General features: G+C 41.9%; 1 protein-coding gene across 7 annotated transcripts in view; it reads left to right on the top strand.

The window, feature by feature from the left end:
• Window positions 1–18,879, top strand: part of TLN2 (talin 2) — a 142,117-nt gene that overhangs the window by 67,366 nt on the left and 55,872 nt on the right. For all 7 annotated transcript variants that reach the window (XM_050978415.1, XM_030228226.2, XM_030228225.2 and 4 more), the window contains 15 exons: window positions 615–678; window positions 2,773–2,877; window positions 3,599–3,754; window positions 4,519–4,620; window positions 7,241–7,317; window positions 8,885–9,065; window positions 10,667–10,780; window positions 11,435–11,543; window positions 12,202–12,410; window positions 12,541–12,639; window positions 13,699–13,866; window positions 13,970–14,264; window positions 15,174–15,340; window positions 16,410–16,538; window positions 17,939–18,052. In XM_050978415.1, the coding sequence (XP_050834372.1) occupies window positions 615–678; window positions 2,773–2,877; window positions 3,599–3,754; window positions 4,519–4,620; window positions 7,241–7,317; window positions 8,885–9,065; window positions 10,667–10,780; window positions 11,435–11,543; window positions 12,202–12,410; window positions 12,541–12,639; window positions 13,699–13,866; window positions 13,970–14,264; window positions 15,174–15,340; window positions 16,410–16,538; window positions 17,939–18,052 (2,089 nt within the window). The remainder of the gene's footprint in view (window positions 1–614; window positions 679–2,772; window positions 2,878–3,598; window positions 3,755–4,518; window positions 4,621–7,240; window positions 7,318–8,884; window positions 9,066–10,666; window positions 10,781–11,434; window positions 11,544–12,201; window positions 12,411–12,540; window positions 12,640–13,698; window positions 13,867–13,969; window positions 14,265–15,173; window positions 15,341–16,409; window positions 16,539–17,938; window positions 18,053–18,879) is intronic.

Raw genomic sequence — 18,879 nt, forward strand, 5'->3', positions numbered from 1 at the left:
GTGTTGAAGGATTCCTTCTGGCTGAACTTGTTTAATTTAATCCCTGTTCTGAAAGCCTTAGAACCCGAGTGCTGCAGAAATTAAAACTGCCTCTTTTTTTACTTTGAGACAACACAGTGGTATTAAGTGTTCCCTTAAATGAGTGTCTGGTTTTTCAGTACAGTATTAGTGTTCTAACACTGCTTGGATGGCACAGAGAAGGAACTTGGTCCCACACATCAGTAAATCCAAGTGCTGCTGGCAGTGTCCAGAGCTGGCTCAAGCCTCCATGTCCCCTTCTCCCAGATCACACTAAGTGTAATTACAGTTACATTTAGATATGAAACCCTCTGAGCTGCTGAGACACATCCTAGAATTCAAAATTGGAAAGTGTCTCAGCTATTGTTGATTTTTGATGAATTTTCAAAACATGAAAAGGTCCTACATGGGGCAGCAATTCAAGTGGTGAGACAACCACTTGCTCTTGCTCTATTTAGTTTTGTTTTGTTGTGCAAGTGTTTAACACCCACATCAGGAAGCCTGGGGGACCCAGTGCCAGTAAAGAGGGATGGAAAGCATCTCTCCTCAAGGAGGAACCATTAACTTGGGAATTTCTTTTTTTTTTTTTTTCCTAGCCTGAAAGAATTCCTGCCTAAAGAATATACCAAACAAAGAGGGGCTGAAAAGAGAATATTTCAGGTAATTGTGAGGCTAAAAAACTACTGTAGTTTCACTGCCTTTGTAAGAAAAATCTGGGATTCCCAGGTGTATACTTTGTATGTATACAAAGAACTTTGAACTATATAGCTATCAGAAAATGAAGTATCAAGTATTTGACAGCTTTTATTTTATTCCTTCAGCAGATTTATTGTCCTGATCATTTTTTCTTTACTGATGGTTATCCAATGTGCATTGTTAAGTGGAGAGAGTGAAAATTAAGTGTTTTAAAGATCTTTTTGTCAGTTGCATTGAATATAAAAATGCATATTTATATTAAAATAGACAAATGTTTAGGAAAGCCAGTTTTAATTTCATGCCTCATTCAAACATGAGCCTCAGTTCTGCTTGTTAATGCTTGAATTCAGTGCTGTGTGTGGGAATCACCCCCTTGTGAAAGACTGGAGCAGTTAAATATAAATGGCAAAATGTGCTGGCATTGTTAGAAGTGGTCTCAGAGTCTGAGTTCTGTGGATGCACCAGGTAACTCTGCCCACTGAAATACAAGTTTGGCAATGCCATGGAAAATTCTGAGGTCAGCAGGTGAAATAAAGTCTCATGGCTTCTGGAAGGACACACCAGAGATCTGTGATCCCAGCTAGGGAGACAAGTTCAAGAGCAGGAGCAGGTCACATCCTTTCTTTTGTCTGCTATGCTCCCAGCTGAAGAATCCTCCAACTTAGTGAGTCTGTTCTACCTTGAGTCTTCAGTACTTCCTGTAGATGAGTGTGTCTGACACTTTCCTGTGCACCTTTAGGTGGTGCAGTGACATTGCAGTTGAAGCCAAAACCAGATTCATTCACTTCTGAGTATTGCAGCCATGCTTTATAGCTTGGGATTTTTGCCCATGTCAGATATGACCTATGAGTAGTTCCTATCATGTGCTATAGTGCATGGATCAGAGGCTCATCAGTGGGGGCACTCATCTGGGCAAAGAATCAACAAGGTAGAATATGTGAGCTGTCTTGCTGAAGAAAACTCAGCTCTTTCCCAAGCCATGGAGGTCTGGAGCTTGGCTGGTGCTACATTTGTGCTCCTCGTTCTTTTGGGACCCTGGCTGTGTTCTCTGCTGAAGTTGACAGATGGGAGCAGCCTGTGTTCTTGGGATGCAAGAGGTTTTTGGAGTTGCAGTTCCCCTCCCAGTGCTCTCTCTCCCTTGGAAGCTCCCACGCTGTTGAGGTGGGAGCAAGTGGAGTAAGAAGGCGTTTCCCGTGTTCCTGGTGCTCCCCCTGCTGCCACCAGTCAGCACCCAAGAGGTGGCAACCGGCAGTTGAGAAGCACGTGAGGGGAAGATGGGTTGGCATAGGGAATCCCACAAACAGGATTTAAACAGGGGGACACTGGGATGTGGTTTTCAGAACAGTGGTCTGGATAGGAGAACAGATGCTATTGAAATTTAATAAATCAGTCTGCTAATCACCAAATTGTTTAAATAGTAAATAAAGACTGAGTTATAAGACACACTTAGTTCAGTATTTCAGGATGCACTATTCAGAAAAATCATTGTTTGTTCCTCAGCTGTAGAGATATTTTCCTGTGATGGAAAAAAAGTTTGGTTAATGCTGCACCTGGCAAAAAGGTCCATTGGAAGTACCTACAAGACATGAGAAATGATCTCAAGTACAAGGTGTGAGGCTGTCATGAGTCAGAAGTTTTGGGTACAAAGCAGGAATAAATAATCTTTCTGGGAGGAAAAAAAAGGATGCAGGTACACTTAAATTACATTTAAAAACTGAGTGAACAGGCATTAATTGTATGAAACCTAATGGGGTCAAGTAGCAGGAATACCTAGAATTTTAAAGTGTGTCAGAAGGGATTTAATGTGCGTGGTCTGAGGCACAGATTGAATGGTTGATGGTCAAAGAGGAGAGTTCTGTTTGCCCAGCTTAGTTATTTTCTCTGGTGTGAGGCATTATGTGATAGTTTTGCTACCATTTCTACCCAGTATTTTTACAAATATTCTAACTGTAATTGTTATGAACTAAGCATCCTAAAATAGATAAAAATGGTGCTTTTTTTTCTGTTTGTTTCTCAAAAGCTTTGGTTCTGCCTAATTGATACTGAACTCTCTTACAGGAGCACAAAAACTGTGGTGAGATGACAGAAATAGAGGCCAAAGTGAAGTATGTGAAGCTGGCGCGTTCCCTGCGCACCTACGGGGTGTCCTTTTTTCTTGTGAAGGTAACACAGCTCTTGCTGGGACCATCCTGTCTCCTTGGTTATGGATTATCTCAGGTCCCTCTCTAAGCTAAGGTTTGCTACCTCTGCCACTAAGATATTGCAGTTTCCTGGAGGAGTGAGAAGAGGGGTTGTATGGGATTCACATTCTCTGAACCTGAGAGAAGCAGAGTAAAGAATGATCAAAACAATTCTTATCTCATTTGCTGCTCCTGTGTTTGTGCACAAGTGGAATGCATTATGGAAGATTGTTTACCTGAAGGGATTTGGTAATTGGATTCTGGTGTGAGTGTTGTGTGTGTGTTTTGTTTTCTTGACCAATCTCTGGAAGCTGTGTCCTGATGGTTGGTCAGGAGATTTTGTTCAGTTGAGTTCTTGTTCAGGTTCAGTTTAGTAATATAGTATAGAATAATATAGTATAATAAAGTAATTGATTAGCCTTCTGATATCATGGAGTCCTGCTCACCTTTCTTCCTGCCCATCAGGCAAAATTTCACTGATAGGGTTATCTTTTGAACTGAATAGTAAGGATGCACTAAAGACCAGAGCCTCTTAATGCATTGCTTCAAAATCAGTGTCTGTAAACAGACAAACTAAGCCTGGAGTTTTCAGTTGTCACTGTCTGCATGCCAGTTGCTTCCCTTTGCAGTATATTCCATCTTGCTTTTCCTTTGTCCTGTGGAAAGCTGCATTTGTATGGAAAACAATCTTCCACATGTTATAGGAAAAAATGAAAGGCAAAAACAAGCTGGTTCCTCGTTTGCTGGGGGTCACCAAGGACTCTGTGATGCGTGTGGATGAGAAGACCAAGGAGGTGTTGCAGGAATGGCCCCTGACAACTGTGAAACGCTGGGCTGCCTCACCTAAAAGCTTCACTCTGGTAATCCTGCTGTGTGTATTCACAGGACAAGGGATTTGTGTGGCAGGGAGGCCTAGAACAGTCTCTGTATTGTAACTTGTTCCATCTCTCATTTTCTAGCCTGACAGAGTCACTGAGTCCTCAAGTAATAAATTGGCACATGCTGTAGTCCAGGTTCAGTCTGTAGTTTGGTGCTTCTGGACAGGCCAGTTCCTCAGAAGTACTGTTTAAATCTTTCAACAAACCACTGTTTAAATCTGGTTTGTGCTAACTGATGAACCAGTTAAGAAAGTATTATTATTCACCCTTGTGTAAATAGTTATGCTTGTCATTCATAATGTCATAATGTACTTTGTGACTTGCAAGATATGAACATAAACAAAGTCAGCTGGCTCATTCATGTTTTTGATAATTACAAATTTAGAGAAGCTTTATGAATGTGATATTTTGCTAATTATTTGGTCAATAGGAGACCACGGCAATGTACATTTTGTATATGAAAAGGTACTTTGAAGTGATGGAGCTAAAGTTAGACGAAGTATCTCTTGGGTATTTCAGTTAAGGAAACATCTGTGAATAAACTGAAATAAAAAGCTTTCTTCTCTCTTCCTTCAGTCTTGCATACAGACTGGTTTAGAATCTTGGAGAAGTTTAACTTACTGTTGGATATAATAAAATGTCTATACAATTTCAGCATTTGAATTTTCTCATATTCGATACTGTTTCTTCATTTACTTACTTCGCACTTTCAAATAAGTTTTGGGATTTTTCCCCTTTTTCTTCAGGATTTTGGTGAATATCAGGAAAGCTATTACTCAGTACAGACCACTGAAGGAGAACAGATCTCTCAGTTAATTGCAGGTTACATTGATATCATCCTAAAGAAGGTACAGTATTAACATCTTGGCATGAAGCAAAACAAACCAATACTAAAATCCAGACATGTGCAAACTGCAGTTTTTCTCTCGTGGAGTCAGTGTTGTATCCTGTGTTTTGATGTTATATATTTTCACCTGCAAGTAAGGCACTGCTTCAGGAAAAATCAAGGCTATTTATTACATCTCTAGCATGTGTCAGGCTCAGTACAGCACTCCTGGGCTTTGTTTTTCTGTCTGGAAGGTGACCTGGTGGCTGTGGCTGTACATCCAGGGAAGAGTCCAAAGCTTCAGCCCTGGATTTTTAAGCTATAGTGATGAATCAGGTGGGAAGAAATTACCCTAGAAGCAGTATTTAAAACTACAGCCAGGACCACACAATAGATGTCCAGGTGCTCTTGTATATAATGTACCAAAGCTGAGAAGGTTTTTTAGCCAGAAAACCAAACCAAAATGCCCCAACAGTACATTGCTTTAAAAACACTGTGATTAGTAAAGGAAAGAATTAGAGCTCAGTTTTGCAGAGGGGGCTAAAATCAGTATTTGTGAAGAGGTCAGACTGCCTTGAAACTTGGGTTTATAGAATCTGCTTGGCAGCAGAGAGGAAGGGCTGATACAAATTTCCAATATTCAAAATATTCCCAAGCAAGCAAGTGCAACAGCAAAAAATGGCAAGTTTGCCAACAAACATGGAGCTGAATGGTCCCATTCTAAGCATGTTATATGGAAAAGTGAGGTGTTCCAAACAGCACTGAGTCATTCTTGTCAAAATTTCACTTCATTGACATTCAAACTACATCATTCTTTACTGTAATAGGTTTTAGTAGTAAGAAATCACAAAGTTAAGTAGCCCAGAAGAATTTATAGCCTTTGTTAGTGTGAGCAGTGTAGGATGTAACATTAAGGCTTATGTAATGAGGGGTTGAGGAGGATTGCCAGAATTCATCACACAGAATTCATCACATGCCTTTTTCTCTGAGGCTGTCAGGCTCAGGTTTAATAAACATCAAATAAATTGCAGGTTTCTGTAGATGGTTTAAAACTTGTTTCAAAAGTAGCTTTGCTGTCTAGTGCCAAATGAAAGCAGCCTTCTGTCTTGATAGAATACAAATGTGCAAATTTCCACTCCCAGCTCTTTGATTTTCTTTCTCTACCATCTGCTGACACAGCCAGTTGAAAATTAATGAATTAGAAACAGGTTAAATCATAAACACCCCTGATTCATATGAGAAGCTGCAGTTTGTAGTTGTTGAGCCCATGTAATCTCTGGGATGGATGCATCAAAGTGAGGTTTGTTGCTTTCAGTTGCATATTGTTAATTCTTGCTGTGGTTTGGGCTGGTCCAACTCCTTTTCTCCAGTGTGCATTGATAGGTACATCTTTTTCTGCTCAAGTGTTATTAGTACAGTGTTCTCCCCCCTTCCACCCAACCCCTCATGTCCTGCAATTTTAGTGATAGGTCATTAATCAGCTGACAGAGAACCCAGAACTTGAGTAGCATATATCTAAATTAAAAACAGTAGATTTTTTTTTTTACTTCACATGATAACAGAAGTAAAGCACAATCATGATTAGAAATGGGGAGTTTCAGTTCATGCATAAAATTAAACTCTAGTATTAAGAACTTCTTTCTCCTAAGTTGTGTGCTCATATGGATGTGCATGAGGAGTTCCTCTTGGATGGAAGGTCACAGTGGATACTTCTCTATTTCTATTCATCCATATGGACTCAGACTACAAATCATGTGGCAAGAGGGAGAGCAGTTTCTCTGTACTAGGCAACAAGTAGAAATGCACTCTTTATAAGGCACTATTTCTATGATTTGTAGTTTCCTTTGTTTCTAGTGGTTTAGACATATTGCCCTTAGGTACAGTTACAAATCTCTCTTAGCACTAAAAACCCCTGCCTCAGTCTGCAGCCTGAAGTCAGACTGTCCTGAACTTTCCAGTACCTATGATAAAATGGCTTGAAGACACAATTCAATTTATTGCCTTTATGGGCATGTATTTCCTACTGGCAGTGATGCCTTTTTTGGGCTTACCTAGAAACAGAGGCCAGACAAAATTAAGAAAATGAAAGTGGATATATTTAATGAAGGGTCTTCAGTTGTATTAAGGGCAGACAAAGCCCCCCCAAGGGGCTGCACCCAAAGTGGACAAAGGCCATGAGTTTTTCAGACAGATTTAAGTTTGGTCCATTTACATATCAGGGGTTCATCCTCCAATTACAGCTTCAGGTGATGAAGTCACATTCCCCCAGTTTGCTCCCCCCCAATTCACTTTAGTTTATACTTTCTGGGGCCTGAGGCTGTAGGGTGTCCTTGGATCTCAGGCCTCAAGGGATAGCACCACACAGTAACACTTCAGCACTTTCATTATGCCATTGTTCAAAAAGGCATCAGCAGTTTTTTTTCCTTTACATACTTCATCTGCCAGGGTTTAGAGCCTGGGCTGTTAAATGCTGGAGTATCTCTTCTCTAGGGGAGCTTGTATTGTCACTCACTGCCCAACAGTGTGGTGTTCACACCAAACAAGGCTCTGCAGGTCATTTGTTTAGGTTTGTGATAAATGGTGGAGAAAAAGCAAGAAACAACACACATTGTTTAACTTATCTTTTTTTCCCTCCCCTCCAGAAACAAAGTAAAGATAGATTTGGGCTTGAAGGTGATGAGGAATCAACCATGTTGGAAGAATCTGTTTCTCCTAAGAAGTGAGTGCATGCAACTGGAGGAAATGGTCTGGTTTTAAGGGTGCCACATTTACCTGGGAGAGCTTCTTCAAATGAAGTACAGTTATTACTGTGAAAGGAAAGTTTTCTACAGAGTATTTCAATAGAAGGAAGTACTGTCCCCAGGCAGTTCAGCAGGCTCCTAGCTTCATGGAAGGATTGAAGTGCAGATATTTGTCACAAAATTGTTGGTTAGAGCAACCAGCAATGACACCAGCTTGTGCTAACTTGACTCTTGAATAAAGGCACTCAGGCTGTAATTCAGTAAAATGCTGAGGCAGAGGACATAATAAAGCAGAGCAGTATTTTTTTTTCATCTTCATGTATGATTTACAAGGTTTTGGTTGCTTGTGTCTGCTAGTTCTGTGGTTTCCAGTAGATCTGACACCTGTCAGTTTAGTGTACACAGTGTTGTGAGCAGAGCTGGCTTATTCCAGCAGCCAAACCCATCAGATGTGAGCTGTGGGTAGGGGAAGGGCTTGGTACAAGTAGGTCAGGTTATGCTTTTGATGGGAGAGTAACTGAATATGGGGAAACACACAACTGTAGAGCTGGCCACACTCTTGAAAAGGAATGTCAAATCTTTCTGTGCAGTGAGACCATAAAAACAGATTTGTGACATTATAAGCTGTAATGAGCCACTCAAGTCTTTTCTTGGAGCTCTTGAGGGTGGCAGTGTCAGTAGTGTATATGTAAAAAGTCCATTTGATTTATTGTTAAGCCTACAGTTTATATGAGATAGATTTGTTAGGTATTTCATGTGGCCTTATGGGAAATTTCATCTTTTGATGGATCACACATGTTCAGATGTGCTTTATTTTGACACGGCCCTTTCCAAATCACTTCCAGAATATACTGTTAGTTAAGTGCTGTGTAGAGAAGCCCAAAACTTGTAGTAGATAAATACAAGACTTTTTCATAGTTGAAATCACTTTTTTTTTCCCTCAGCAGAGTGTTGTTGTTACAGCCTGAATTTCTGTCAACGCTTCTAGCTATTAAAGGTTGAATCATGTTTAAATATGAGCAGTATATCTGGCAAGGCAGTTCAGGACTGTGGATGGCAATAACTTTATTTATTATTCTCCAGTCCAGTATCTGGGGGGCTGCCAGATAATTTGCAAGTACTGTGTGTGCTTGTTTGTATAAAGGGGGAAGAATGAAGTTTTTATCCCAGTTCTAGGGAGTACTTGCGAAAGATCTCCACAAGGTTCATGCTTTGTATTGATCAGCCAGTGATAGAACTGAAACAAAGCAGTTGTATGCCTTGTTCTGGTTCTGTCTGCCCTGTGTCTACAAGGGCTAAAGCTATTGTACCATGTTTAACAAAACTGCACATTGCCATCTTTCCTGGGTGCCTGCTCATTAATAACTGGTCTGCCAGAAGCCCCAGATTATCTTTTTTTCCAATGCATTAGAAAATGGTTAGAAAGAAAAACCAAGTTCTCCAGCTTCTCCAAACGTTGTGAAATGCAGCTGAACCCTAGAGGAAGCAGAGCTGCCAGAGCTCAGTTTGCAGGAGCTGACTGATTGTGTGCTGGCTGTTTTCCAGACCCACCATCCTGCAGCAGCAGTTCAACCGGACCGGGAAGGTGGAGCACGGCTCCGTGGCGCTGCCGGCCGTGATGCGCTCCGGCTCCAGCGGCCCCGAGACCTTCAACGTGGGCATCATGCCCTCTCCTCAGCAGCAAGTCACAACTGGCCAGATGCACAGAGGACACATGCCCCCTCTTGTGAGAAACAGTTCCTACTGTCAAAGAATGGTTTGCTACAGAGTATTTCAATAGAAGGAAGTACTGTCCCCAGGCAGTTCAGCAGGCTCCGAGCTTCATGGAAGGATTGAAGTGCAGATATTTGTCACAAAATTGTTGGTTAGAGCAACCAGCAACGGCACCATCAACTTGACTCTTGAACAAAGGCACTCAGGCTGTAATTCAGTAAAATGCTGAGGCAGAGAGGGGGAGATAATAAAGCAGAGCTGAAAAGTTGTAGTATTTTTTTTCATCTTCATATGTGATTTACAAGGTTTTGGTTGCTTGTGTCTGCTAGTTCTGTGGTTTCAAGTAGATCTGACACCTGTCAGTTTATTTGTACACAGTGCTGTGAGCAGAGCTGGCTTATTCCAGCAGCCAAACCCATCAGATGTGTTCTGTGGGTAGGGGAAGGGTTTGGTACAAGTAGGTCAGGTTATGCTTTTGATGGGAGAGTAACCGAATATGGGAAAACACAGAACTGTAGAGCTGGCCACTCTCTTGAAAAGAAATATCAAATCTTTCTGTGCAGTGAGACCATAAAAACAGATGTTTTGTGTGTGAAACCTGTCTGTGCAGCAAGTAGTCAGAAACAGAATGTTATACACATTTTTAAGACCGGGGGTCCTGGCTGTAATGTCCTGACTGTTCTACCAAACATAAGTTATGAGTATCTCTAAAATATTTAGGGTGTCACTTTTTGATTTATTTCCTCATTTTCTTTAAAGCAGGCTCTTCCAGCCTTTTCTTTACTTCTAAGTAGTTAAAGCTAATATTCAAAGGGGAAATAAAAAGGGTTTAAATACCTGCTGCACTTGGCTCTCTCCCACAAGCGAAGGAAACTCAGCCCTGCTGTCTTGAGTGTGCCCTCCACATCCCTGCCAGGCACTGGCATTTGCAAGGCTGTTTCTGGAACTCCTTGTTCTCCTCACTGCCCTTTCTCATCAATGTTTTCCCAGAGGTGCCATCAGTTAGGCTGCTGCACTCAGCCGTGTCCTCTGCTGGGTTTGTTGGAGCTGTCTGGAATCAGCTGTGTGTGCCCAGTATGGGGCAGCCTCTGGCTAATTCTCCCAGAGGGCACCCCTGCAGCTAGAACTTCTGCTACAGACCCCCAGTATAGACAGCATCCTGCTCTGCCTATGCCCTTTCAGTTTTCTGTTAGTTTATGCTTGTTGATGACAGTTTAGTTTTAGAATCATCCTTGATTGCATTGGGAGGCTGTCCCAGGAAATCAGTAATGATCTCCTAGAAGCAAATTGGTTTTTCTGCTGCTCCAATGCAGGTCAGTAAGACAGCTCAGTGGGTCTGTGAGTGTCTTTTGGCCACTGTTTGAGCGGAGAAAGCTGAGCACTTTTTATGTGTGTGAAAGTAGCACAGAGTGTGAAATGGCATGAGCAGAATCAGGACTGGGAGAAGAGTTGGAGGGCTTTGCTTTCTCCGCTGTGCCAGGAAAAGGCAGCTCTCTGCAATGGCCTGGTGTGGTTGCTGGACTGCTGTCACTCAGGGTCTCTTCATGCACGTGTGCCTTGTGCCTGAAGTGCCCTGGGGAGCACAGCCCAGCCATTGCCTTCTCTGCCTTGCAGACCTCAGCCCAGCAGGCCCTGATGGGGACCATCAACACCAGCATGCACGCGGTCCAGCAGGCACAGGCTGACCTCAGTGAGGTGGACAACCTGCCACCCCTGGGGCAGGACATGGTGAGTTCTGATCCACACAGGAACGAGCCTTGGGGTTGTTTACAGAGCAGTTCAGTCATTGTCCCCAGATTAAAGTGATACTGCTAAAGCTTTTAAGATGGGGTAAAAATGTTGTGCTCTCTTTAAGGAATTCATGAGCAGTGGTCCACCTCACTGGTCCACCAGGAGACTGATTAGAGAATCAGTCTCCTGAGACCAGATGTAGCAGACTTCCTTGCATAATCCTGCCTGGAATGCTCTTGTTTTGTGGGCATATGTACAGTTAAACACAAACTATGGGCAGTATTAGTGGTGGGACTTAGTGCCTGACAGAGACATGGAAAATGAGAGCAAAATGTGATTCTGTTCATGATCCACGTTAGGGCAGGAGGACAGAGCCAGAGGGTCTTTGCTTATGGGGACTGTCAGTCAAGAGTGTTTAGCCTTTCTTATGGTATTTACCTTAAAAGGGCAGCTGTTGAAATGTGAGAGCAAATCTGTAATGAATGAATCAGCAGAAGAAAATGCTTGCATCCATATTTCACTTAAAGGGCCTGCTGCTTGTCTTCTGTTTCGCTTTTAGAAATTCACAAAGGAATGGGGTATGTACCTGCTATCTTGTCTTACAGAACCTCAGTGCAGTCCTTAATTCTTCTTTTCATTATTGCCCTTCAGGCATCAAGAGTATGGGTTCAGAACAAGGTTGATGAATCGAAACATGAAATACACTCTCAGGTTGATGCAATCACTGCAGGAACTGCATCTGTTGTTAACCTTACAGCAGGTAAATTTCAATGGAAAGGATTTCCTTGCAGTGAGGAGACTGCAATCTAAGTCAAGAAACACGAGCTGAGTATGGGGCAGCTGCAGAAAATTTTCTTTAAAATACACCAATAGCTAAGTGCATTGATGTGTGGAACAATCTTGGTGTCCCTCCCAGCACAATTTTTTCTATATCTTCAGTTTCTCTAAAGGTGTAACAGTCAGTGAAGATAAAATGTAGCTGGCTTATCCAACAGAGTAGAGAGTGTTTGCAAGGTTACTGCAAGAAAGCATCATTGATCTGGCAGTTGTTAAGGAGAGATTCTGTTTTTATTGACAGTGTGTTTTTCTTCAGCAAATTACGAGTTACTTAAAGGAGACAAGACTGTATTGCCTTAGGTTCTTCTGGTATTGAAGGAGGCTGAAACTGTGGACTTCTCAGCAAATTGCATTGGATGAATAAACATTCTATTAGAGGATAGATTATTGAAGAAGAAATGTAGAGATCAGAAAGTTTATAGCAATCTAATGTTTTAAGTGACACATTACTTAGCAGGCATTGCTTGGCTGTCTTGAAATGTCTCTTTTATTTCTCACCAGAGTGTAGCTTGTTGTAGCTGCTGCTGTTTCCCTTTTAGCCCCTAAAGCATTCTGATCATTGAAAAACATTTGCTCTGCAGGGGACCCAGTTGACACTGATTACACTGCTGTGGGATGTGCAATTACAACCATCTCCTCCAACCTCACTGAGATGTCCAAAGGTGTGAAACTGCTTGCTGCTCTCATGGATGATGAAGTTGGAAGTGGAGAAGACCTCCTGAAAGCTGCCCGAACCTTGGCCAGTGCTGTCTCAGACCTGCTGAAAGCTGTGCAACCTACATCAGGAGAGGTGAGCAAAGAAAAACTTCTCAGGTTCCCTCTTTTTGGCCATATTGTTGCACACTAATGCACAAGTTCCTTGAGGAAATGTAAAATGCAATTTCTGTGAATTAATGCCTTTCACTGTTGCCTCTTCCCAGCCTCGCCAGACAGTTCTGACTGCAGCTGGAAGCATTGGACAGGCCAGTGGGGAGCTACTGAGGCAAATTGGGGAGAATGAAACAGATGAAAGGTTCCAGGTAATGAGGGGCTTGCTTGTCACTGTCAGAACTGTGCAGTTTTGTACTGAGGAGGTCCCTGCAGAAAACCAAGCTGTTCAAAGTGTGGTTAGAAAATGCTGAAGTTTCTCTATGCTAATTGAATCCATTTTGAAGTTGATTTTAATTACACAATCACAGAATGCTGATTTTATAGGAACTCCTACTTCATTCTGTGCATCATACAGATGCTTCATGGAGAGCTTTTTGCACTGTATTTCTTCTCATTAAACATAATGGGGTTTATGTAAGTGTTTGCTGTGTCTGTGTGTATACATGTAAGCATGTAGAAGTTAAAAAAATCTTTTGGCAAACTGAGTAGGACAAAAAGCTGTATTGCAAACAAAATTTCTTTAAGATGAAAAGTAGCATCAATTACAAAATCATAATGCCTTATGATTTAACAGTGTTTGCTGTTACCAGTGCTCTTAAATCCTCTGTAAAAAACATGTGTGGAATTTTTCACTGAATGCCAAGGATGTGTTTGCACCAGAAGCAAGGGAAAGCACTTTTCAGCAGCCTAGAGACCTCTGGAGTGTACTGTGTGCAAGGTGTCTGCCAATACAACTTACAGGCCATTTTCACCCTTCATCCAGCAGTGAAGCTGTGAACTTCAGCAGAGTTCTCATTAGTATTCTTAGCTGAATATATGTATTACAACTCTTGGCTAAGAGAAAGAATTTAAGCACTCTTATCTGTGTTGTGGAATGTTGGAGGAGGTGGGTAAGGAAAGGGATGGTTTATCATATCTGAAAGCAAAATAAAAAGTAGCAGGTTTGATTTTTAAAACGCAAGGTTTTCTTCCTACTGTTAAGTTGAAATTATAAATAAGTTTATTGGAAGTATTTTCTTTACTGGAAAACCAGCTCATTTTAAGAGTAGAGGCATTAGGATGATTCCATCCTACTAAAAAACTGAAGTATATGGGTGAGATTTAAAGTGGGGAAATGGGAAGAAATTCTTTTCACTTAGTGACTGCAGGAATTGAACACCTGAGTGTGTTTTCATGTCACAGACTGACTTTTCCTTTTACTTTACCAGGATGTTCTGATGAGTTTGGCCAAAGCTGTTGCCAATGCTGCTGCCATGTTGGTGCTGAAGGCCAAGAACGTAGCACAGGTGGCTGAGGACACAGTCCTGCAGAACAGGGTCATTGCTGCTGCCACCCAGTGTGCACTCTCCACTTCCCAGCTTGTGGCTTGTGCCAAGGTGAGGCAGGGGTGTTTGTCAAGGGGCAGAGCCTCGTGTCCAGTGAGTGCTGCTCTGTGTCCCCAAAGGCCTTGACTGTTAAATAAACCTTTTCTGAGTGCAGGTGGTGAGTCCCACCATCAGCTCCCCGGTGTGCCAGGAGCAGCTGATCGAGGCAGGGAAGCTGGTGGACCGCTCTGTGGAGAACTGTGTGCGGGCCTGCCAGGCTGCCACGGATGACAGCGAGCTGCTGAAGCAGGTCAGCGCTGCCGCCAGCATCGTCAGCCAGGCCCTGCACGACCTCCTGCAGCACGTGCGGCAGTTCGCCAGCAGGGGGGAGCCCATCGGCCGCTACGACCAGGCCACCGACACCATCATGTGTGTCACCGAGAGCATCTTCAGCTCCATGGGGGACGCTGGTGAGTTCCTCCGAGGAGCAGGAGCTTGCCACGGTTAACATGTCAAAAAATAAAAATCCTTCTTCTCTGTTTTCTGCTTCTAAGCTAGTGCTGTTGTCATGGGTCGTGATCCAGCCCGTAGTAGAAATCAGCAGTGTGCACATAGCTGTGTGCTAGATGGAGTAAATATTCAGTGAAAACAATCAATACCATGCTAAAGGAACACTGTTTTATTTTGTGTTTTCTGCCACTGCTTCACTTCATAGTACTGTATAGCAGTTTCTCATCTCTCAATAAGACAGGTACCTGGGCAAATACTTCACAGTGATTGGTGTTAATATGCATCGATTTTGTTGTAGGTTTTTAAACTTACATCTGCTTGTTTTTATGAGATGTTTCTAAAAAGTGCAGCTTCTTAAAAAAGAAACAAGATGGTTTTGGCTAAAACCATCTTAATAGTGCTAAGTATTTTCTGACAAAGTTCTCTGTTTATATTAGACAAAAGATAATTCCCCAGAAACACAGGAAGAAGATGGGTGATTTTTATTGAAGGAGTGAAGTCTTGGCTGTGATTTGAAAGCAAAGTTGTTAGTCTTTTCTGGGACAGGAGTTTGCTTGAACTGTACATTCAAAATTACCTAAAACTACTGATTGTGTGGTTTTGTCTTACGATCTAGATTGCAAATACTACACTTTTTTCTTCATTTCCACTGTAGTCATTTCTGTCATTTATATTGGGATCCAAGATTTGTTATGAAACTTTCAAGTTCTATGTGTATATACATGTGTATCATTTTCAAGTGAAAAAAATACTTCAGCAAATGTAACTTCATGTTTACCTTGTGAAAGGATGCTGAAAGCAAGCCTGCAATGCAGAGAGGAGAGGGTGGAGATGGGGCTGTGCATTTCTCAGTTCCCTGTGCTCCACAGGTGAGATGGTGCGGCAGGCCAGGGTGCTGGCTCAGGCCACCTCGGATCTCGTCAATGCCATGAGGTCTGATGCAGAGGCTGAGATTGACATGGAGAACTCCAAGAAGCTTCTGGCTGCTGCAAAGCTCCTGGCAGACTCCACAGCCCGCATGGTTGAAGCTGCAAAGGTACCAGAGAAATGAACAGTCAGCTTAAAATTGTAATGCTGTACACAAGGAAGAGAGGTGTGTGGGATTTAGAAATAGCATCTGGCTGATAGTAAAGATGGTTTCTCTTGTCCTGTAAAAGTTCAGCATTTAATGACTTACTACATTCCAAAAACCAATTCATTAGCTACCTGGATTTTTCTGGTTTAAAAGATCATCTTGCACTGCTTTTGCTTTCCTGTGTGCATAGTGGTCATGGCTCAAGCCATGCAGGGCAGTTACCACCAGCTCTGGGCCCTGCTATGGTGCAGGGTCTTGTAGCAGTGCAAATGGAACAACAGAACCATAGCAATCTCTTACTGGAGTCATGACAAAGCAGCTCCCCTCTGTCTAAGAAACAATTTCATTCCCCTGGGGAATCTTGCCTGTGTTGTTCCCTTCCACATCCTTCCCTCCTTGTTTTCACAAGAGACACAAATACCACAATTTTTTTCCCTTTCTGTGCTGGAAACCTGTTTCAGTCTGCTAGGAAGAAATTGAATTTTTGAATGCCTTTGAATTGTTTCCCAGATCCTGCACTGAAATGATTTTTATAGCAGCAGGGCCAGCCATTCCTGTTGGGACTCCAGAAGGCCTCTGTGCCTGGCTGCCTATCTTTGACTTTCTGGTATTTTCTGACTTCAAGTGGAGAAGAATCTACTGTGTTAAACTTCAAGTTTTGGACATATTGAATTTGGAATGTTAAAAACTGGCATTTTTTCAAAATCCTGTACTCATACAAGTACAATATTTCAGATCAAAGGAGAAGCAGTTAAAAAAAGCTTTTTTCCCAAGCACCTGAAGGGGTATATGAAGCAAATGTTCACCTTTCTTCCTCTAAGTACCAGACATAGGCAGTAACAGCCTCTCACTAGAAACAAACTTTCTGAAGTTTTGGAATACTTCAGTGTTCTTTTAACTTCCTTATGATAATTTAAGGAAAACAAATGCTGATGTGGCAGATGCTGTCTGAACTTAAGTCTTGATGCTCATCCACATTTTCTCCAGTCATTTTTACTCAGACTCAGTTTTGTGTGGAAATTTTGTGCAGGGAGCTGCAGCCAATCCTGAAAATGAAGATCAGCAGCAGCGTCTGAGAGAAGCAGCAGAGGGACTGCGGGTTGCTACAAATGCTGCTGCACAGAATGCCATCAAGAAGAAAATTGTCAACAGATTGGAGGTTGGAAACCATGTAGTGAAAGTGCTAAGCAGAGAATGGCAGTGCTGTAAGCTCAGTTCCAGAGTACAAAGCTTAGAATTAGATGTGCCAGTATGTCATAACATAGTCCTCAGAAAATTGAGTAACTTCTATCACAGATGGGGTAAAGTGCTGTAAGGATTTGACTCAGAAGGCATGAATGGTGGCTTAGTCCTAAAATTAAACAGCTGAGCTGAAATGGCTTCATTGCTGTGATAATTCATCTCCATGGTGTGCCATTTTCACACAGTACCTCTTGGTGCCTTTACTAGGATGAATTTCTGTACCAAGTTAGTTGGATCGCAGTATGTCCAATCAAACTGGAAAATTACTAAGAGTCAAGAAGCAGAAATGGAAGTAAAAAGATACATCCTATCTAGTGGCCCAGCCAAGAAGGAGAAAAGCAGTTTAGTAAGGATAAAATACCTTGGAAATTTGTTTTGTGGGACAAGTTTGATCTTCACATTCTCAACTAAAATGACGAAAAGACAGATTGAAAAAAGAAACTTTCCATCATTCCTAGTTTGCAACTGTGATTTTTGCATTAGTCTGATTCAAATACAGTAAGGTGACCTTGTTCCAGAAATGCATTAAGTTCCTATGTCTGTCTAGAAGTAAAAATCAGGAGTACTTTAGGAAATAAAGGCTGATGTCTGTTATTTTCTAATTGTGTTCAAGGAAGTTTTATAAAAAGAGTATTTGATATGTTTTGCTGTTGTATACTGCCTTACAAAGGAGTAAAATGTGTAAATAACTTCATGCTTGCTTCTATTTAGTGGGCCAGTTAGTGTTGTACAACATGTTGAAGTACCTTGCATAAGTTGTTGGATTTTTATTTTTGTAATAGGGAGATGTTGTTAATAACATTTGAAGGAGATCTTCAGAATGCTTTTAGACTCAGAAATAGCAGTATTTTGTACCTCCTGTGTCCTTTTAGGGTCTTTGCTTTTGCCATAGAGCAGTCTGAGCAGAAATTGGCTCCCTTGAGTCCTGATTCAGAGGTAGCAGTGTGCAGCACTGTGTGGGCTTTACTGTTTCCTCTGGTCTTCATGGGAGCTCATTATTTAGACCATTTCTGCTCTTTGTAATTCACTTACCTTCCTCCTGATGAAACCTAAGCTGAAAGAGGAAAGGCATAGAATGCTTCTAAGTCTGCCTTTTTCTTTATTGGCAAATCAGAGATGGATAACAGCATTCAAATCATTTTCACCTTGAAAAAGGAGCAATGGTGGTCAGTTAAGGTTTTCCTTAAGGCATCAAATTAAGGGATAAAATTAATAATTTGTCCATGTTGTTACTGTCAAAGTTACCTATAGTAATGTGTGCTCCATCCTCTGAATTACTCACTTGTAGCACTGATTTAACTTTCTTTTTCTCCAAAGATTGCAGCTAAACAAGCTGCAGCTGCTGCTACTCAGACTATTGCAGCTTCTCAGAATGCAGCTGTTTCCAATAAGAACACAGCAGCCCACCAGCAACTTGTGCAGAGCTGCAAGGTAAACACAGCACAGCCCATGATAAGTAACTCTTGAACTCTGCTTTTTGGGGAACTGATGAGCATCACCTCCTATAGTAGTGTTGCAATAAAGTTTCAAAGGGAACTTGAAAAAAGGAAAACAGAACAACACTGCATGTGTTCACGTGTGTGGATTCTGGAGAACTCTCATTTACTGCATTACCTGTGCATTGCTGAGCTACTGTTAGTGCCAGGCAGCACTTGGCTCTTACACACAGCTCAGAAAAGGCTGCACAGGTGTGGAACTGCTCACTAACAACCAATGCACCTGCAGTAACTACTTTTACTCCAAGCTTTGGTACAGATCATCCAGTGATGGAACATATGTAGAACTGTGCTGGAAGCACTCTACAGAGGGGCCCAGTTGCTCAGGAATTTGTGATTCCCTGACTGTGATTCTAAGTCTTGGCCCTGCATTCAGTGAATGAGTGTGACCTTCAGCAGGGGAGTACCATCATGATAATCAGAACAGGCTGTTGAATCATACATGCAGAGAAATGGGACTGAGGTCTGGTGTGGGATAAAGGTGACCTTTGGATTTTCTCCAATGAAGGATGGAGTAGCAATAGTGATTTATACTATAATGGAGTGAAATTCTTATTTAACATATCAGTTATAGAATTGATCATATAACTGACAACTGCTCCTGCTATTCTGATGTTCCACCTCCAAGCAACTGGGACCTTAAATGTCACCATAAAACATAAGTGACAGACCTTACAGTGGAGTTTCCATGATTCCTAGCTCAAAATTTAAGCTGTAGGATCACAGATTTCAAGATATGCCCGAGGTCAAGCACATTCTTAT

This window comes from Serinus canaria, chromosome 10 (genome assembly GCF_022539315.1).
Source record: "Serinus canaria isolate serCan28SL12 chromosome 10, serCan2020, whole genome shotgun sequence".
In the NCBI taxonomy this organism is placed as follows: domain Eukaryota; kingdom Metazoa; phylum Chordata; class Aves; order Passeriformes; family Fringillidae; genus Serinus; species Serinus canaria.